We start from the raw sequence: 21,728 nt of genomic DNA on the forward strand, positions 1-21,728 counted from the left end.
CTCCCCATTGGGCTGAGCCAGGGAAGAGTCTAACTGAGCTCGGGGGGGGAGGGGGGCGGGGTTGGACCATCCCTCACATCTGTGGGACTCCTGGCTGAATGAGCAGCATCCTTGGCTCCGTAACGAAGTTGCACAACCTCAGGATTTTCCCAGACCAGCCAGTAACCACCGTGCTCTGGCAATGCGGACGGAGCTGGGACGGTGCCTGGTGGTTACATTTACCCTGCTTCCTTGGTACCATAAAGCTAAATATTTTGAGCCCTGGCTGGCTCAGGGGGTGGGGAATGGGGCAGGGGGCTCTTGCCCCCTAGGGGGCGCCAGCTCCGGTCCAGCCCCAGGGCAGGGAGGGGCTGGCTCAGGGGGGCAGGGAATGGGGCACGAGGCTTTTCCCTTTGTGGCCAATGACTCCGTTCCCGCAGCTCCTCCTTCATGGCCGACAACGCCTCCTCCCCCTACGACTACGATGGAGACTACGAGGATGAGCCCAGCTTGGAGGCGGGTGCGAGGCTGCGGGGAGCTATGCACGTGGTCTCCATGGTGATCTATTCCATCGCCTTCGTGCTGGGGGTGACGGGCAACGGTCTGGTCATCTTCATCACCGGCTTCCGGATGAAGAGGACGGTCAATGCCATCTGGTTCCTCAACCTGGCCGTGGCTGACTTCATCTTCACCTTCTTCCTCCCCTTCAGCGTGGCCTACGTGGCCCTGGGCTTCCACTGGCCCTTCGGCCGGGCCCTGTGTAAGATCAGCAGCGCTTTGGCCTTCCTCAACATGTTCGCCAGCGTCTTCCTCCTCACCGTCATCAGCGCCGACCGCTGCGTCGCCGTGACCTGGCCGGTCTGGGCCCAGAACCACCGCTCGCCCCGGCTGGCCTCTCTGGTGGCCGTGGCCGTGTGGCTGGCGGCCTTGGCTCTCAGCTCTCCATATGTGGTTTTCCGGGACACTGGGCGCTCCCCCTTTCAGGAGAACGTCACCCACTGCTACAACAACTTCGCCCTGTCGGACGGCTTCCAGGGGGAGGAGACGGCTGAGCTGAGGGAGAGGCGGCACTGGGCCGTGGTGCTGACCCGGTTCGCGGCTGGCTTCCTGGTACCATTCACCATCATCCTGGCCTGCTACGGGGTCATCACGGCCAAGATGAGGCGGAACCGGCTGGCTCGCTCCAGCAGGCCCTACAAGATCATGGTGGCCGTGGTGATGGCCTTCTTCTTCTGCTGGTTCCCCTACCACGTCTTCTCCTTCCTGGAGGTGTCGGTCACCACCATGACGCCTGAGCTCCAGACGACGCTGGCGGTGGGGATCCCCCTGGCCTCGGGCCTGGCCTATCTCAACAGCTGCCTCAACCCCCTCCTCTACGTCTTCGTGGGCCGGGATTTCAGGGAGAAGCTGCGGAGCTCGGTGCTGTCGGCCTTCGAGGAAGCCTTCAGCGAGATCTCCGGCCAGTCCTCCCTCCCCGTCAGCAAAGGCAAGGCCAGCGCTGAGACCGAGTGTCACCTGGTGGAGAGGGGACCGGCCGGCTGGTTCCAGGGGAATGGGGCACGGAGCTCTTCCTCTCCAGGGGCTGCCAGCTCCTAGCTGGCCATAGGGGGCAGGGGTAAGGAATAGAACATGGGGCCTTTACCCTGCCTCGCTGGCCCCAGGGTGAAGGAATGGGCTGGTTAAGGGTATGGAGATAGAACCCAGGAGTCCTGGCTCCCAGCCCCCCCTTGCGCTAATCCACTAGACCCCACTCCCCTCACAGAACTGGGGAGAGAACCCAGAAGGCCTGGTTCCCAGCCCCCCAGCCCCCCACTCTCACCATTGTTCACACTTGTCACCGGCTGTTGAGTGTGGTTGTAATCTGATGGGGAGACCGGTCATCTCATGGCCTGTTGGAAGAAGTTGGTGGTGACTGTGGGAAGGTCACTCAGTCGCTCTGTGCCTCAGTCACCCCATTTGTAAAATGTGGGAAATAATTCTGCCTTCATCTGTTTAGACTGTGAGGTCTCGGGGGGTGGAGAGGCAGGGACGTTCTTGTCACCCTAGTGCTGGTCAGCACCCGGTGCGATGGGGCCGTGATCTCAGACGTGGTCTGTGCAGCACCTGGCGCGCTGAGGTCGTGATCTCAGTCACGGTCTGTGCAGCGCCTGGCGCAACGGGGTCCTGATCTCAGCTGTGATCTGTGCAGCACATGACACAATGGTTCCCTGATCTGTTTTATTGGCTTTGGTGTTATTTCTCTGACTCTTCATACCCTGCATAAACAAGGAGGGTTTTTTTATTTCATGTAATGTATGTGTATGAAATTCATATCCACAAATCTCCCATAGTCCACCTACCCTAACCCTAGCGCCAAAATCTAAACCCTGCTCTCAACATCACCCCTACGCCAGCCCCAAAACAAGCCCTAACCCTAAAACTGATCATTGACCCTAATCCTAACCCTAATCCTAAACCTTGACTCTACCCTAAAACTACCCTCCTAACATGAAACCCAAAAATAGCCCCTACAATTAATCTTACAGTAAACATTGCCCCCAATGCCTTAATATTGATATTGGAGCACCGGGGACTGGAAGAAAACTAATGTTGTATGAATATTTTAAAAAGGTCAGTTGGATGATCCAGGTAGTTACAAGCCTGTCACCTGGACATCCATCTCAGGCAAGCTCATGGAGTTGTTGAGATGAGATGTGATTGATAAAGACTTAAAGGAGAATCATGTAATTAATGCCAATCAATGTGGATTTATGGAAGATAGATCCTGTCAAACTAACTTGTCATCTTTTTTGGAGGCGACACAAGGTTGGTTGATAAAGGTAACAGCCTTGATGTCATAGACTGAGACGTCTGTAAGGGTTAGTCTTGGTACTTCACAACATTTTGATTAAAAAAACAGAATATGAAATTAACATGGCTCACATTAAATGGTTTCAAACTGGCTAACTGATTAATCTCAACATGTAATAGTAACTGGGGACTTACTGTTGATTGGGTTTGTTTTTAGTGTTGTCCCACAGGGATTGGTTCTTGGCCCTATGCTATTTAACATCTTTATTAATGACTTGGACAAAAACATAAAATGATCATTAATAAAATTTGCATATGACACAAAAGTTGGAGGAGTGGTAAATAATGAAGCGGACAGGTCAGTGATACAGAACGCTCAGGATTGCTTGCTAAACTGGGTGGAAGCAAACAACGTACATTTTAATAGGGCTAACTGTCAATGTGTTTGTGACCCGTCTGTGTCCAGGGCAGCCCACCTGAACATGGTCAGGGCAGGCTGCAAAAAGAGAGCAGGACTGGTGGGTAACATTGAAGTTAGACTCCCCAACCAGTCACAAACAGGGCTTCTGATCTCTCACACCGGTTATCAAGAAGCTACAAGAAGAAATACACAGCCCCTTTATTGCAGTCCAGTCTCTGGCCCAAAACACCAAGCTGCCAGCCGATCCTTTAGTAAGTAAAACTGAAGGTTCATTATAAAAGGGAAAGAAACAAATAAGAGAGAAGTTAAATGGTCAAAGCGATCAGATACTTACACATGACTGTAAAGTCCATATATATCCGATTCTCAGTAGAACGGTGGCATTTGCAGGCTGGTACAGTCCCTCTGGTGGACACCCAGTACCTGGATGGGTCTCAGTCCTTTGTTTCACAGCTTGTAGATGAGTTGATCCAGAGGTAGGAAGCAGGAATGTAGACAAGATGGAGATTCTCATAGACTTTAAGGTCAGAAGGGACCATTATGACCATCTAGTCTGACCTCCTGCACAACGCAGGCCACAGAACTTCACCCACCCTCTCCTGTAATAGACCCTGACCTATGGCTGAGTTACTGAAGTCCTCAAATCATGGTTCAAAGACTTCATGGTGCAGCTGCCTTTTATGTCCCTTTGCCATGTGGCTTGTCCCAAACACAGCCACACAGCACATAGCCTGGAAAAGCCTCAGAGTCCCCTGTCCATAGGCATGTTCCTTCATGTCCTGGTGATTCATAAGGTGAAGGCCCTGGCTTCTCTCCCCTGGGCTCATTGTACCTGTGTGAGTTCTCTTAATGGGCCAGTAAGCAAGGTTAGATTAATGCTGCTGCCGTCCGGTCTGGGGTGTCGCCCGGAAACACAGCACAAGTTGCAATACGGATATGCCAGACATATTTAGAATTTATAACACAAAACTGATACATACAGATTAAACAATATTATTTTACTTAGCAAATTACCACCTTTCCAATGGTACCCGACACAGCCTATTTTGTCAGATTCATTGTTTGCAATATTGAGATCAATAATGTTATAAATGGTCACTTATAGTCCAGACAGCGTCACAGTGTGCACGCTGGACAAAGGACGCCAGCCCTATTGACAGGATGGGGGATTCTCTCTCTTGGGCTTCATGAAAACCATTCGGGGCATAATCTGCTGAACAGTGTGAGGATGCTGCAGCCAAAAGAGCTAATGAGATCCCAGGATGCATCAACAGGGGAATCTCGAGTAGGAACCGAGAGGTTATTTTACCACTAGATTTGGCCCTGGTGTGACCACTGCTGGGATCCTTGGTCCAGTTCTGGTGCCCACAATTCAGGAAGGATGTTGATGAATTGCAGAGGGGTCTGAGAAGAGCCACGAGAACGATTAAAGGCTTAGACAATTTTAAAATCAGGACTGAATATTTTTTCTAAAAGATCTGCTCTAGGAATTAGTTAGGGACCGACCGTTCTCTGGCCTGTGTTATACAGGAGGTCAGATGAGATGCTCACAAACAGTGGCCCCTTCTGGCCCTGGAATCTATGAATTTTACTCTCCGGCATAAAATCTCCTACTGCTATTTCCCGCAGCGGTTTGCTAGGTCCGGCTATCAGCAGTGTCAGAGGCTGGTGCCACCTGGAGATCGTACTAGGTACGTCAGCGCTGATCTCTTAACACGCAGCCAACTCTCTAGACCCCACTGCCCTCCCAGAGCTGGGTGTGGAACCCAGGAGTCCTCGTGTATGGTCATGTCCCTCCCCAATGCTCTAAGCACTACAAGCATCCTCCATTTATTTCCACATCTACGTGGAGAGGTTAGTAACACGTGGGGTGAGAAATGAGTGACTTCCTCTCACCCTGCTTCAGTTCCTGCAGATTTAGGGTAAGGCAGATCGGAGAGAACAGAGAGCTTGGATAAAAGGTAAGTGAGGCGGGGCTGGCTATCTATCTATCTGTCTCTCTATCTATCTCCATACACACCCCTTGGTGTAGCCATCTGTCTGTCTATTCTGTACAGTTGGAGTCAATCGGCTATAGTTCCACTGGAATCAATGGGGGCCAGACCCCCCCCAGCTGGGGTCATAACTCCCCCTCCAGACCCCACTCTCCTCCCAGCGCTGGGAATAGAACCCAGGAGCCCTGAATTGCAGCCACTTTCCCCCATTGCAAGCAATGACCACATGATTTTGATTTCCACCAACGTGCTCTGTTCATTTCTTCATCGCAGCCTGGGGAAGTTACAAACCTTTGGGCAAGAATCGTGCAAACTCTTGCGTCAGTTACAGCCTATCTATCACCATACTCCTACTCTATCTACTTATCAAATACAATAAAATCTACTTTCTCCAAGTTTCTCATTACTGCTGATGTATTAAACTCACTTTGAACTTCAAAACAGAAGGTGGGAGAAAGAAAAAGCAAATTGGCCAGATCCCAGCTGGGGTCAATTGGCATTAGCTGGGCTCGTTTCTGTGGGGTGGATCCCAGGTGCAGAAAAGCGAGGCAGCACTCTTTCCGTCCCTGGAGCTATGGCATGCAGACCAGTCGGGTGTCTGGCTACAAGGGCGTAAGAGCTACATGATGACAAGGGAGCTCACTGAGAACACAGGGGAAGGGCGGGGGGTCGGCACAGCCACTTGTGGGGACTCTGTGACCCAGCTGGAGAAGGAAGCGTTCTGTTTCAACACATGGAGTTAGCAGAAGCTCAGGCGACTTGCCTGGGCTTTGTAAAACTCCTGATCTAGATTATCCCCCTACCCAGACCCAGCAAGTCTCCAGGGTACTTAGTACTCCACTCTGAACCCCCTCCACTCTCACCTTTACACCCCACTTCCACAGTTGGGGATAGACCCAGCCCCCCCCCCCCCCCCCGCGCTAACCACTAGGCCCCACTCCTCTCCCTGAACTGGGGCTAAAACCCAGAAGTCTGGCTCCCAGCCTGGGTGTAACTGGGGTTGGTCTTGCTTTGAGCAGGGGGTGGGACTAGATACCTCCTGAGGTCCCTTCCAACCCGCCTCTTCTATGATTCTAATAACTGTGTGACCCGTCTGTGTCTGGGGCAGCCCACCTGACACTGCCAAGATCAGGGCAGGCTGCAAAAGGAGAGTTCAGTCTCCCAAATTGGTGGCTGACTCTGTAGTTATATTCACCAACCTGGCACAAACAGGGCTTCTGAACCCCCCTCCGCCCCCACCGGTTGTCAAGAAGTTAAAACCAGAAAACTGCACAGCCCCCTCTACTGCATTTCAGTCTCTGGCCCCCGATTAGCAGCTAGGTCCAGTGAAGAGAGGAGTTATTTAGAGCTCTATTCCCTTTACCAAAAACCTTCTCCTGACCCCAGAGGACCAGCCACAGCACCAGACCAATGTCAGTTTGGATCTTACCCAGAACATCACGCTGGCAGCCAATCCTTTAGTAACTAAAACTAAAGGTTCATTATAAAAGGAAAGAAACAAACAAGAAGAGAAAAGTTAAATGGTCAAAGTGATCAGATACATACACATGACTGTAAAGTCCGTATATATCCGATTCTCAGCAGGATTGTGGAGTCTGCAGGCTGGTGCAGTCCCTCTGGTGTACACCCAGTAGCTGGATGGGTCTCGTCCTTTGTTTCACAGCTTCAGTGGGAGATGAGTTGATCCCGAGGTTGGAGGCAGGAATGAAGACAAGATGGGGATGGTGCAGCTGCCTTTTATGTGCCTTTGCCAGGGGGCTTGTCCCAAAACAGCCTCACAGCACATGGCCTGGAAAAGCCTCAGAGTCCTCTGTCCATAGGGCATGTTCCTTCAGAGCCTGGTGATACATAAGGTGCGGCCCCCTGGATCCTTTCACTGGATCATAGCATCATAGAATATGAGGGATGGAAGGGACCTCAGGAGGTGTCTAGTCCAACCCCCTGCTCACAGCAGGACTAACCGCAGCTATATCATCCCAGCCAGGGCTTTGTCAAGCCTCATCTTAAAAACCTCTAAAGATGGAGATTCCACCACCTCCCTAGGTAACCCATCCCAGTGCTTCACCACCCGCCTTGTGAAAAACCTTTTCCTAATGTCCAACCTAGACCTCCCCCACTGCAACTTGAGACTGTTGCTCCTTGTTCTGTCACCTGCCACCACCGAGAACAGCCTAGCCCCATCCTCCCTGGAATCCCCTTTCAGGTAGCTAAAGGCTGCTATCAAATCCCCCTTCTTCTCTTTTGCAGACTAACATGCATTGTACCTGTGTGAGTTCCCTCGATGGGCCATTAAGCCAGGTTACTGCTGCTGCCCTCCAGTCTGGGGGTGTCGCTCAGAAACACAGCACAAGTTGAAATACAAATAAGCCAGACATATTTAGAACTCATAATACAAAACTGATACATACAAATAAACGTTCTTCTCAATCTTAGTGAACCCTGACGTGTCCATCCGTACCTTGCATGGCGGAGCCTATACGGTATGTATTGCACTTCTGTAATCCTGGTGTCACGAATATTATCAATGGTCGCTCCTCCATCAGCCAGCGTCACAAACTGGGCCTGCAAAGTTATCTTCATTGTGACCTCAGCTGCGAGAAGTGAGTGGCTGGCCAGTCACTGCCATCTCGAGCCATCACCGTCGATGGGCAAAGGTGCAAAAGGGAACCAAAAAGACGACACCCTCCTGGAGGGCTTCACGCTCAAGACAGGGAAACGCAGGACGTGAGGGCTGGAGATCAGCGAACCGCAATTGAGGGTTGGAATCTGGGCCGAACTGATGGATGCTGTTCCGCCCCCCACCTCCCTTTTGGGTTCCTTAAAGAAAGAGACTTTAGGCAGGGGGAAAAACGCCCGGCCTGGCAGACAAAGACAGGGGGGCAAGTGCTGATTGAAAGAAGGGGAAAGAGCAAATTTCACCATCATGACTGTCCCCCTCCCCGTCTTCTGGCCTCCTGGGAGCCCGTGTGCCATCATTGGGCGGGGTCTCTGTTGTCTTAAGAAGGGGACCCAGATGACGCTGCCACCTCCACCAGCTCTGGCTAAATCCCAACCACCGCCAGGGATGTCAAGACCCCTTTGTGGATCCTTTTCCTTCCCCAGCGTGTTTCTTCCGTCTCCATCCCTTTCCTTTTGCCTTCCGGCTAAGAAGATCCTGGCTTAGATGGCCAGGATTGTGTATTTTGCAACACCATCATGAGTCTGCCTAGAGGGGAGGCGAAAAACAACACCTGGAACAGCCTGATGCTGGTACGAGTTTGCCAGGTCTCAGGGCAGCTGATCAGACCTGGCGTTTTTTCAGCAGTGAGTGTGCAAATGAGAGTCACATTGGAGACAGAAGCGGCTTTTTCTTGCTTTGCTGAGTTTCCTTCCTCACCCTTTTCTGTGAATTTATTCTGTTTTATCTTCTAGGAAACAGCATCGGACTTTAACAACAGCAACGACAACGCTGGCTCCAGCCCAACTCGGCTGACTTCTCCTCCTTCCCCCAGTGGACAGATATAACTTCTGGCACCAACTAAAAAGCTGTCGGACAAGTGGGGGTTTCCCTTCCAAAAATCTCGGTGCAGCAAACAAGAACAAGGGAGATGGTTAACCTTAAAGCCTGACTTAACCCTTAACATTGCAAGGGCGTTCGCTGCTTTTCCTCCCTCCCTTAATAAAAGATTCAGAGGATTTTTAAAGGGGCATTTGCCACTGCAGACGCTGTGACGCAAACCCTCAGCCTTCTTTAACCCCACTTCTCATTGGACAGGATCAGGTTTGTGCTCACAACGTTGGCTTTTGTGTCTGTTTTTGTGTCCCCCATCCAGGATCCCGCAGCTTATCCCTTGGTTGTTCCCCCCTGACTTCCAATCACTCCCCGTGTCCCCCCATAACCTGCATATTATCCCTGGATGTTTTATAACTTTGCCCCTTTAACTTTATGGGTTACCTGTTTGTTATTTTTTGAAACATTTACTTTAATAAAAAACTTTAAATCTGGAAAAAAAAAAAAAAAATTAATACAACATCTTACCACTAGACCCCGCTCACCTCCCACAGCTGGGGATAGAAACCAGGAGTCTTGATTGCCAGCCCCCCATGTTGTAAGCACTAGACCCCACTCAGAACTGGGGATAGAATCCAGGAGTCCTGGCTCCCAGCCCTCCCCCATTCTCTATCCACTAGACCCCACTCTCCTCCCAGAGCCAGGGATAGAACCCAGGAGTCCTGCCCTACAGCTATGCAGATTTCATGGGTTACATCATTCTTTCACCGTTCTCGCCTTGTTGGGGCAGAGACTCAGTGTTCTTCCTGTGTTGGGCAATTGCTGTGTATCACGCCCCGTGGGTAGCACAATATAGTTCGTCCTGGGACAAGAGAAGCAACGGACCTGGCTTCAGAGGACAGAATCAGCCTGGGGAGGCCGCCTTACCTGGGGAGATCAGTTCACACTGAGAGGCCCACAGACAGGACAGGAGACGTCACACGCACTGCGAACACCCAGAAGTGTAAGAGGGTGACCAGGACTCTTGGGTTCTATTCCTGACTTGGGGAAGGAAGGGGAGGGAGGTCTAGTGGTTAGAGCCGGGGAGTGGGAGTCAGGACTTCTGGGTTCTATTCCTGATGCTGGGAGGGGAGTGGGGTCTATAGGGTTAGAGCAGGGGGAGCAGGGAGCCAGAGCTCCTGTGTTCTACCCCTGGTTCTGGGGGTGGGGTGGGTCTAGTAGGTCAGAGTTGGGGGGGCTAGGAGCCAGGATTCCTGGGTTCTATCCCCAACTCCAGGTGGGTAATGGGGGGCTGGGAGCCAGGACTCCTGGGTTGTATTGTAGGTTCTGGAGGGGTAAAATATAATAACTAAAGTAACGGGAGCCTCCCAGACTAGGCAGAAGAGGAAGTGGCCATGGGACAAGAGGAGCGTGAAGCCTGTCTTTCTACTTCCCCTGTTTAACAACGGACTGTGGTTGGGACATCTGGGGGGATGGCTCCTGTGTGTCGAAAAGCAGGTCCTTGAACTGGGTGTGCTGCAGAAATAGCTCCAGTAGCCAGCTAGCAGGCACTAGAGAGGGCAGAGCCTTCGCTGGAGGGGGCCGGGTTCCCAGAGTTTGCTGTCATCAATTGCCGCAGATTTTACAAATCTTTCCACTCGAGGCCTCCAGGTCTTGGCCTCCCAAAAGCTCTGAAGGCAGCCCCAGCTCTCCCTGCACCGATTCGTTAACGTGGGGCAGAGCTGGGGAAGCAATGCTCTTACCATGGGAAGTTTTCTTCACATGGAGATGCTGCTTCTCAGAAGGAATGGGCCAGATTTACATACCCACCACTGTCATCCTATATCCCAGAGCCAGGGATCCTGACAGCCCCACACCCCAGCCCCCTGCTGTAAAGCCCTGATCTCTATTCCCTTCCCAGTATCAGCAACAGAACCGTGGAGTCCTGATCCCCACCCACCCTGCTCTGACTCCTGGGACCCGTTTTCTCTCTCTGAGGCAGGGGTAGAACCCAGGAGTGCTGATCATTCCTACCTTTTTTTCTGACAGTTTGCCAGGCATATCCATGGTAGGAGGCTCAACAGCTAATCACGGCAGATCACAGAAACACCTCCCCCCCAAGCAGGTTTCCCACGTTTGGTTCATTCGTCAGCCATTGCATGGTTTGAAGGTCGTGGTGGGGTAACGGTGGGAGGGCCTGTGCTGAATAATAATTTAAACCCCATTGAGGTAATAATAAATAATCAGCTGATCGCGAGGCAACTCTCAGCAAAGCACAGGCATCCTGTATGTTGAGCTTCCATCTGAATTTCTCAGCCGCTTGTGCCCCTACTAGCAGCAGAGAGGTTTTGAGCAGTGCTCGGGGGGAGAAGAGTTTGACCAAACTGTTTTTTGCTGTTTCTTTTTTTGCAGTGAAAAATGCAGATTTTCTGACACGAAACATTTCATGAATCCGGGGTGACTTCCCCACATTGTTCATTTCCTCCCAGCCCTGTCAAAAAACAAACCTTCAGCCTCCCACCTCCCCCCCCCCTCCCCCCCCCCAAAAGTGTTTCGATTGGACATTTTTGGAAATAAAATGTTACTATTCGAAATGACTTCTCATTTCGACATATCCTTGAATTTTATCCATTTTTAAAAGATTAAAAACCATTAAAAATGCTGGATATTCAGGTCAAAGGAAATGGTTCCCCAAATTGATTTTTTCCTGACTTTTTCAGCCACTGAAAATATTTTTAAAAAAATTCATTTTGGTTCACCCTGAAACAATTTCCCGCCCTGATTGTTCAGAATCACCAGCAAACAGAAAAGTCCAATACTGGCGGGCACCAAATGGCACCCAACACAGGCCATGAAACTTCCCCCAAAGAATTCCTGTTTGAACAAGAGCAGATCTTTTAGAAACACCCAGTCTTGATTTTGAAACTGCCGAACTGGAGCCATTAGGAAGTCGTTCCGATGGTTAATTCTTTTACTGTTAAAAATTTGCCCCTTATTTACAGCCTAAATTTATCTTGCTTCAACTTCCAGCCATTGGACCTTATTAGACATTTGGCTGCTACACCGAAGAGCCATTGATCAAACATTTGTTCCCCAGGCAGGTACTTAGAGACTGGGACCAAGTCACCCCTTCACCTTTTCTTTGTTAAGCCAGATAGACGGAGCTCCTGGAACCTCTCACTAAAAGGCAGGTGTTCCAATATCTGAATCATTCCCATAGCTCTTCTCTGAGTCCTCTCCAATTTCTCACCATCCTTGAGTTTAAAGACTGAGCTAACCCAGTGCCTGGGATATAAGTAAGTTAACGTACTGGTTATGGACCAGGAGAGTATATTGGTCCCCTTTCCCGATCATCTTTGTCCAAGTTTCTCACTGAGTGTAAATACGGTGCAACAGAACACAGAAGCCCCATGTTGCCTTGCCCTTCCTGAAGTCTGGCACTGGCTGGCTGGGAGGTTGCCAGGGGAGGTAACTAATAGGGGGTTGTGTTGATGTGTTGCAGGTGGAGAAAGAGGTAAGACAGAGAGAAGTGAAGACCTCACCATGGCTGCGAAGGGCACCACCCTCCCCACAACTCTCTTGGTTGTCTCCTCCGCCTACTATTCTGATGACGACTCTGTCTCTGACGACCCTGCAGATGCAGCCCGGAAGCAAATGCTCTTCAAGAGAATGCACGTGTTCACCATGGTCATCTATTCCATCGCCTTCGTGCTGGGGGTGACGGGCAATGGGCTGGTCATCTTCATCACCGGCTTCCGGATGAAGAGGACGGTCAACACCATCTGGTTCCTCAACCTGGCCGTGGCCGACTTCATCTTCACTTTCTTCCTTCCCTTCAGTGTGGCCTACACAGCCCTGGGCTTCCACTGGCCCTTTGGGAGGGCACTGTGTAAGATCAACAGCGCTTTGGCCTTCCTCAACCTCTATGCCAGCGTCTACCTCCTCATGGTCATCAGCCTAGACCGCTGCGTCTCCGTAGTTCGCCCGGTGTGGGCCCAGAACCACCGCACTCCACGCCTGGCTTTCCTGGTAGCCCTGGCTGTGTGGTTTATGGCTTTGGCCTTGTGTTCTCCAAACCTTTACTTCCGCTACACGGCACCCTCCTATAATAACAAGACCATCAACTGCTACAACAACTTCGACACAGCCAGGGAAGGGGCCCCCGAGGCGGAGAGGGACAGGACTATAAATTTGAACCACCGGGCCATGATCATCAGCCGCTTTGTCTTTGGCTTCCTCATCCCATTCACCGTCATCGTGTGCTGTTATGGTGCCATCCTGATCAAGCTAAGGAGGAACCATCTGGCCCGAACTGGTAAACCCTTTAAAGTCATCGCTGCCGTGATCATAACATTCTTCCTCTGCTGGTTCCCTTACCACGTCTTCTCCTTCCTGGAGATGAACCGCACGCCTAGCCTGGACGATGCCCTCATCATTGGCCTTCCCTTGACCGCCAGCCTGGCCTTCATCAACAGCTGCCTCAACCCTATTCTCTACGTCTTCATGGGTCAGGACTTCAAGGAGAGGCTTCGCCGCTCCCTCTTCTCAGCCTTCGAAAGTGCCTTCACTGAGGAGGCCGCCAGCAGCACTGCCAACACCAAGACTAAGTCTACCACGGAGACAGACTCCCAGGTCTTCTAGGCACCATGCGTCTGTTGAGAGCTGGGAACTTCAGCTGTGCTCACTCTGCACCTCTCCCCATCATCAAATATGACCCAATCAACCCCACCCTTCCATGGACATGATCCCCACTCGGCTCTGCTTGTATCCATAGACCCCTGCCAAGGATGGTTTCGGTCTACGTGGTCCTGCCTCAGCATGTGAGGATAGGCTAGATGACCTCTTGAGGTTCCTTCCAACCCTACTTTTCTGTGAACAGACGCTTCCATGTCGATGTCCATGAAGAGCGAAATGCCTCCTCCTGGTGGTGGGAGCCTTCACTGATTTCTCTGTGTGAAATGTGTTCAGCAAGCATAACTTGGGCAGGGTTTTCTATACCCAGGAGTCATTTTTGGAGCAACCAACTGGAGAGAACCATCTTCACAGGGACTTTGTGGAGATGGTGTCTCTTCACAGGGGCTCCATTTGGTCTCTGAAAGCAGTCACTAAAACCTTGGCTTTTCTCCTTTCTTCCTTAATAGCGTGTCCCTTGGTTTCTTAGCTAACGGTTTTACTGAAAGCAGAGGCAGTATGAAATAAAATGCTGGTGCTTACAGATCCTTGGTGCTGGGAATTGTATCTGAATGAGGGACAGAGCTGAGCTAACAGCGACAATAGAGCTGTGTTACAGAAGGTTTCAGGTTTCTCCGCTAAAAAAAAAGACCTCAATAAGGGGTGAATTGTTCACTATGGGCATGGGGGGAGGGCGGCTTCTCTGTAAGGAGAGTTTAGTTATTAGGGTGGGGGGTTCTTGAAGGGGAGAAGAGCTAGTTGTACATAATCCCTATAGTAAAAGATGACTCGTTTCAAAATAGAATTCTGAGAGGGGAGTGGGGTGTGATAGGTAGAGCTGGGGGGAGTTGGGAGCCAGGACTCCTGGGTTCTATATGCAGCTCTGGGAGTGGAGGGGGCTCTAGTGGGTTTGCATAGGGAAACAGGCTGGGAGACAGGACTCCTGGGTTCTCCCCCCCAGCTCTGGGGAAGAAGTGGGGTCTAGTAAGTGGTGTGGGCAGGCGAGAGGAGACCAGGAGCCAGGACTCCTGGGTTCTATTCCCATTTCTGGGAGGGAAGTGGGGTTTTGGGTTACAGCGGGGATTGGGCATCAGGGGTCCCGTGTGTGATTTTGGGGTGGGTCACATTTTGGGGGGGGGGGGGCCAGGGAAGGGGTGAAGGATGCCAAACAGCTGGGCACGGGACGGAAGGGGTGTGGGAGAAGAAAAACCACCCGAGACACACGGTGTTCCAAGGGCTGGTCAGTGTCACCGGCCTGCCTGATGTCGCCTATGTGCTGCCACCTAGTGTCCAGATGCCAGGAGAGCCCAAACCAGGGCCCCTTTCGTCACCTTCGGTCTGCAAGGTGCAGTGCCCCTTCATAGTGGTGGGACCAGAACCCAGGTGGGAGTGGAGATCCAGCAATGAGCCAAAGCACAAGGAACACCCCGCCCTGCCCCCTGCTCTAACCCACTAGATCCCGCTCCCCTCCCAGACCTAGAGGTAAACAGATGGGCTTGTCTCTGGCTGCAAGAGCGCGCAAGTGGAGGCCTATTCATAGCAGACCGTCCAGCTGAGAAATGATTTATAAAGCTGGGGCCGGAACCCAGGCGTCCTGAGCCCCAGCTGCCCTGTGCGCTAACCACTGGGTCCTACTCCCTTTCCAGAGCTGGGGATAGAACCCAGGAGGCCTGGCTCCCAGTAACGCTTTGTAGGACAGGCTCCTGCCTGGTCCAGTCCTGGCGGCCCTTCCGCGGGCCCAGGCTCGGCAGAAGGCCACTGCACCTTCCTACTCAACAGGGGAATGTTAGTCTTTCAGTCTTTCGCCCCGGTCCCCAGGCAGGGCGGGCACACAAGGAATATTTCGCCCCGGCCCCCAGGCAGGGCGGGCGCGCAAGGAGCAGTGAGCTCGAGTCCAGCGGGCGGTAGAGGCTATTCCACTTTTGGGGGTTTGCAAGGATCAGGTGGGAGGGGAGGGGGACGCAGGCCCACCCAACTCCACTGCATCCCAGCCCAGGGCCCTAGCAGTGGCACGGGTGTTGCCACTCAGTCGGCGGGGCTCCTGCCGCAACACACCGACTGGGCGTTACCCCTAGTACAGCCACGCCTCTGGCTGTCCCTGGGCTCCTTCCTCCCTGGGTTCCCCAGTACCTGTGTTCGTCGGTTCCTCGGGTCATCGGGGTACACCGCACAGGGGAGGCCGATCAGTCCTTCCACATCCACAGGGGGTAGATTGGGAAGCTCCTCAGCGAGGGGCAGCTCCTCCAGATCACAGGGCTGGGGGTAGGGTTCAGCCTCCGGCAACTCCTCCAGGTCGGGTCCTGCCTCCAGGGGTTGGGCATCTGGCAGCTCCTCCAAGTCCAAACCGGCTTCTGGGCAGAACTCCCAGCTCTCCGGTTCAGGGAGCTCATCCCAGCCACTGCGAGCCTGAGGCTGGGTCCAGCGCTTCGGGCCTGTAGGCCTCAGCCAGTCCAGGGGGCCCGGAGGCCCAATCCAGGCCTTAGAGGCGGGTTGCCGGGGTCGCCCCAGGGTCCTCAAGGCCGGGCTAGGGTTACCTGAGGTGGAGGTCTGGCGCAGTTCAGCCCCTTGCTGCAGCCAGCAAGGCAGCACATCTGTCTCCACCAGCAGCCTTCTGCTTTCTGAGCTGCAGGGCCTGCTTTTTATGGCTGCCGGCCTCCCTAAGGCTCCACCCCCCTGCTGCCGGGTTGGCCGCCTGGCAGGACCTATCGGGGCCCAGCTGCCTGGTTGCCGGGCAGACTGGGCTACTGGCAGGTCTAGAATCTGATTGGGTGCCTGCGGCCCTTCCGCGGCCCCAGGCTCAGAGGAAGGCCACTGCGCCTTCCTACACGCTTCTTTATGCAAGAGAGTGCAAGGCCCTTTCCCCCTTTTCCGGACAGATTGACCACAGAGCAGCTGGACCCATGTCCTGACCATGTCTCTGTCAATGTTCTCACCTCCCAGTGGCAGCTCTTGCCTTCCTGCCAGCCGCCTGCCCCTCGCTGTGTTAGCCTGGCCCAGACACGTACAGGGTCCTGGCCACAGATCTGCCAGCCTGGACTCAAAACCACTGTGAGATTCACCCAGGCCAGTGAGGGGTCCTGTTACCCCTGTGCCGCTTTGGTCCAGAGCTCAGATCCCAACCACCAGCTTCCCCAACTTGGGTACTCCTATCCAGCCGACCTTAGTACCTTCCCAGCCCCGAATTTGCCCCCAAACGCTCCTTCTGCAGCACCCGGTCCCTCGCCCTGGACCCTCTCAGCAAAGACGTTGGGTTCGCTGCCTCTGCAGAGCCAGTGAAACCTTCTAGCTCCTTGGCGGCACAGAGACACCCACGTTCCTGCACTGACCCAGCTCGGGGGACATACAAGTGATTTAGCCAAAGAGCCGGGCCTGCGCGATACCAAGGGGAAGGGAGGCAGGTGGAGACGGCGACCAGGAAATCAAAGAGAAAACACACCTCAGCGTCTAGAACGTCCTCTAGTGCGGTGTGTCTCAACGAGCGGCCCATGGACCGGTGCTGACCTGAGATCTCCCTGCCATAGTCTAGGAAGGCAGCAAGCTGGGGCCCAGGTATCTCAAAGGATGTGAAACACCGCTCTCTCACCTCCAGTCATCACACCAGCTTTTTTGCTGGCCAGGCCCCAGAGCAGGGGTCAGATCGCTTGGTTCCTTGGTGCCCTGAGGGTGAAGGATGGGGATGGATCATCTCTTTGCTCCTTATCTCCCCAAAGGGACTTGGCCTGAAAGCCAGGCTGGTTTCCTGGGGGTTGAATCTCCTTGGTCTCTCTGGAGCCCCGTGAATTCTCCTCTCTCCAGTTCAGGAACAGGGCAGACCCCACTGGGTTGGCTCGATGGTGCGGAGACACAAAAGCAAGTGAAGTCGCCTTGCTTCACGGAGGCCAGATCTGTTGGTCACTCTCCCCATGGAAAGACCACCTGGGCTTCCCCACGGTTGAGCGGGACGGCACCGAGGGAGCAGAGATGGGCCGGAGCCGTGCGCTGTCAGTTTTCAAAGGGCAGCACTCAAGGCATATTTGGAACAAATCTGAATGCGTCGTGTGCAGGGGTGACTGCTGGGAAGCCTGGGGTCACACCGATGGGCCCATCTATCCAGGTATCTCTCTCCTCTCTTTGCCAGGATTCTCGGTCTGCCCCAGGCCTCCTTCTGAGCACAGGAAAGTGTCTCAGCGCTGGATAGCGCCCAGGTTTCCTTGTAAGCGGCTCTGAACATTGGCAGAGGAGCAGACAGGGAGGCTTGTCCGGCTGCTATGGGAGGCTGCAGTGGGGTTTGGTTCTAGCCTCTCTGGCTTTGCAGGGGGAGCAGGAGAGAGGAAGCCCCAGAGATTTCTGGGTTCTCACCACAACTCTAGGAGAGGAGGGGGTGGGGGCTAGTGGTTAAAACAGTGCATGCTGGGAGCCAGGACTCCTGGGTTCTATCCCTGGCTCTGGGAGGGGAGTGGGGCCTAGTGGTTAGAGGACGGGGGCGGCTGGGGGGTCAGGACTCTGGGTGCCAGCTCCAGCTTTACAAGTCACTTCTCAGATGGACGGCCTGATATGAAAGGGCCTCCCTTTTGTCCTCTACCCTCTGTATTTCCTCTGCTCCCTCTACTCGCTGTCGTGTGAATGGGCTGGAGCTGTGCCAGGAAGTGGCCGTGTCTCAGCTCGTGGCCCCACGAATCTGACCTGGATGGGAGTAGCTGTCTCTGAGAACTGCCATGCCGATGCCGTGCAGCGAGAGGTGCTGGAGTCTGGGGTTACCTCTGTGGGAGGGGCTCAGACATTCAGCAGGCAGCAGGCAGAGCCGGACGCCTCTGAGGTTTGCAGATGCCGGCAGCCCCTGTTTCATCTGCAGCTTCGTGCTGTGCCCACAACTCCCCCAGAGAAACCCACGTAAAACTTGCTTCCTGCCCCCAGACAGAATTAGCCCGTGTAAGCTGCAGCTGCCCTGCGGGGATTGACGCTGAGACTTCACGACCCCCGAGAGACACAGGGTAAGGAAAGAATAGAAACCTACTGGAAATCTGACCTAGCGCTGTGATTGAGGCTGTGCACTGCCTGGACCCTGGCCGAGATCAAGGCCCCCCCGTGTGCCGGGCGCTGTCCAGACACTGACCGAAATCAGGACCCCCCCTTGTGCCAGGTGCCAACTTGTGCCAGACCCCCTGACCAAGATTAGGCGCCTCGTCGGGCCAGGTGCTGCCCTCTGTGTCACTGGCTCGTCTTCCTCTTCTGGCGCTTTTTAAATCTTAACTGTCTTGCTTCCTTTTCGGTGGGTCTGGTCACTATTTCTGCGGAGAAGGGGAGTCCATGCTGGTTAGGGGAGGGGCCTCTGTGGCAAATTTAATTTAGTCCCCAGTGGGAATTTTCCCCTCCCCTGACAGTTTCCCAAACAGCAAACACTGGCTTTCCAAAGGGAAAAACACCCCGGTGTCAAAAATTGCTTATTCTGAAAACCGAGGGGCCGATTCCATACCAGAAACCGGCGGGAAATTTCCCCCAAAGCAATGCCGTGTCTTTGTCAAAACAAATGGAGTGGAAACAATTTCTGCAAACGGACTGGTCTGCACGGAGTCCTTGATGAGCAACTCTAGCCGTGGTAGAGTCAGAGGGTAGTTATCAGTGGATCACAGTTCAGCTGAAGGGCACATTGAGTGGGGTCCAAAGGGATCTGGCCTGAGTCCGGTTCTGTTCAATACCTTCATAAATGGTTTGGATAATGACCGAGAGAGTTCACTTCAATAGCTTGCAGATGATACCAGTTGGGAAGGGGTTGCTGTTATTCAAATAACAAATATCACAGGATCTGTTTCAGGGGATGAGGCAACAAGCCACGTTTCTTGTGAATACAGAAATTTGGTGAATAGTAACACCATCAATATTGTTCTTTACTTAGTGAAATAGTATCAATAATGTAAATACTAGGAGAACAGTATCAACATTGTATCAATGCTACAATCACAGGGATTCTTGTTAATAAAATATACTTCGTTAACACATGTTTCAATTGGTACTTTCACACACACAGACAGGCATACACAGACAGGGAGACAGACAGACAGACATAGGGGTCTCACAGATGTTATAGTTACCAGCCTCTTGGTGCTCGTGGTAATCACTAGTCAGGTGACCGTAGCACGAGGGTGAGGAGCAAGGTTCTGCCGATGCGCACCGGTACTCCTGGCTGGTTGGTGATGTAGACCGGAACCTCCAGCCTTCATTTTTCTGTCCCAGTTTATAGGGAAAAGACCCCATGTCAGTCTATGGGTTTTTGCTCTGTCCTGCTGCATCTGCATTTGGTGTGATCCTTAATCACCCACATTGTTGCAAGTCTGATCAGATTTTGTCCTTTGAAGTGGGCTGACTCCAAAGTTATCAGGGTGGGCTCCTCTTCGGCCAGTTGAGTGGTAAAAGTTATTATCTTTGCTCCTTTCTTCCTCCCTCAAACGTTTTAGGTGAGGCTGGTGTTTTCTTCGTCTGTTTCGACATCCTTTACTCAAACCAATTGTTCAGTCGTTCTCCCTGTCTATACCGACCTCAATTGCTCAGTTATTCACACTCTAACCACTCAGTGCAAACTCCTAGCTGAAGAATTCACATATTATTTTTAAAGCAAACATTATTTCATTTTTGTCAGTGTCTTTCACTATTAGGTCGGTGTATGTAATTACATTGCACAGTGGGGCTTTTAATACTTAAAATTGGGTTTTTACAACTATATTGAAAGTGGCTAAAACGAACAGATAAAACGGTCAGTGGATGGTTCTACAAACAATCTTAAACCAAATAGAATGATACAAAGTACAGACAGGCTTGAATTATTCTGCTGTAAATGGATATTTTAGAAAGACTGAAGTGAACATTTTGAAGGGTAGAATGATAAGAATCAGTTGAGATTTTAACTTTTGATTACAGTTACAGTGTATCAGGCTGAAGTGCCTATCGGTAGGAAGGGTGGGGGGTGTTTGTGGCTCTGTTCTTTCATGTATTTCATGAAAACAGGATGGGGCCAACATTGCGAACACTTTGGAGGACATTCAAAATGATCTTAAACTGGAGAAATGGTCTGAAGTAAATAGGATGAAATTCAAGAAACACAAATGCAAGGTACAGGAGTGGGGAAGGAAAAAGCAATTGCACAAATACAACATGGGAAATTCCTGCCGAGGAAGGAGTACTGGGGAAAGGGAGCTGGGGGTCAGAGTGGATCACAAGCTAAATATGAGACAACGGTGTCACACTGTTGCACAACAAGCAAACATCTTTAGAGGTTTTTAAGCTGAGGCTTGACAAAGCCCTGGCTGAGATGATATAGCTGAGGTTAGTCCTGCTTTGAGCAGGGGGTTGGACTAGACACCTCCTGAGGTCCCTTCCAACTCTAATATTCTATGATTCTATGATTCGAACATCATTCTGGGATGTATCAGCAGGAACGCTGTGAGCAAGACACGAGAAGTGTTTCTTCAGCTCCACTCTGCACTGATCAGGCCTCAGCTGGAGTACTGTGTCCAGTTCTGGGTACCCCAGTTTTGGGAAGGATGTGGCCAAATTGGAGACAGTCCAGAGAAAAGCAACAAAAACGATTAAAGATCTGGAGAACATGATCTATGAGGAAAAAATTGAAAAAAAAACCTGTTTTTTTGTAGTCTGGAGAAGAGACGACTGAGAGGGGATGTGGTAAAGAGGCTTCAAGTACGTAAAAGGTTGTTATAAAGAGGAGGGTGATAAATTGTTCGCCTTAATCACTGAGGTTAGGACAAGAAGCAATGGGCTTAAATTGCAGCTAGGGAGATTTAGGTCAGACATCAGGAAAAATGTCTTGCCAGAGTCGGTAAGCACTGGAACAAATTGCTTAGGGAGGTTTTTAAGAACAGGTTAGATAAATACCTGGCAGGGAGGGTCTAGATCAGTGGTTTTCAACCTTTTTTCATTTGCAGTCCTCTAGAAAATTAAGACTGGAGCTGTAGACCCCTTTGGAAAGCTTAGCAATAGTCTGCAGACTCCCAGCACACCATGGACCACAGGTCGAAAACCACTGGTCTAGATAATACTTAGTCCTGCCTCCGTGCAGGGGTCTGGACTTCCATTCCCACATGTCTACGATTCCAGGATTCATGACTCTCTTTGGGTGGTGAAGAGTGAGCGGAATGGCGCAGGCCCCTGGCAATCAACGAGACAACTTCTCTCATAGTTTATAGTGTTCGCGAAGAAGCAGCTGGGGAACTCACTGACCGGATGTACAGGCATGAGATGGCATTAATCAGTCCCACAGTACTTGCCTGTGAAGATTGGATCTCCTCAAAAACTCCTCAGTGGGTGGCCTTAATTAATCTCTTCATGGGTTCTGAGGAGCTTATACATAGAAATCACCAGGAACAGGCTATTGCATTTCATGGGAAATGTCAAGATTTGGGGAAAAAATTGTTCT

At 52.0% G+C, this 21,728-nt stretch overlaps 2 protein-coding genes across 2 annotated transcripts; both read left to right on the top strand.

Annotated features, from left to right (window-relative positions):
* The first annotated feature begins 429 nt into the window (after positions 1-429).
* Positions 430-1,575, top strand: LOC137152417 (chemerin-like receptor 1). The gene has a single exon (XM_067547008.1). It carries the CDS (start codon positions 430-432, stop codon positions 1,573-1,575), a length of 1,146 nt encoding a protein of 381 aa, XP_067403109.1.
* Positions 1,576-9,550: 7,975 nt separating this feature from the next.
* On the top strand, positions 9,551-13,821 carry LOC137152408 (chemerin-like receptor 1). Its single transcript, XM_067547002.1, has 2 exons — positions 9,551-9,677; positions 12,156-13,821. Exon 2 carries the CDS (start codon positions 12,197-12,199, stop codon positions 13,292-13,294), a length of 1,098 nt encoding a protein of 365 aa, XP_067403103.1. The 5' UTR covers positions 9,551-9,677; positions 12,156-12,196; the 3' UTR covers positions 13,295-13,821.
* Positions 13,822-21,728: the final 7,907 nt, after the last annotated feature.

This window comes from Emydura macquarii, unplaced genomic scaffold (genome assembly GCF_026122565.2).
Source record: "Emydura macquarii macquarii isolate MOO-44397 ecotype Brisbane River unplaced genomic scaffold, CSIRO-AGI_Emac_v2 contig_1214, whole genome shotgun sequence".
Lineage (NCBI taxonomy): Eukaryota > Metazoa > Chordata > Testudines > Chelidae > Emydura > Emydura macquarii.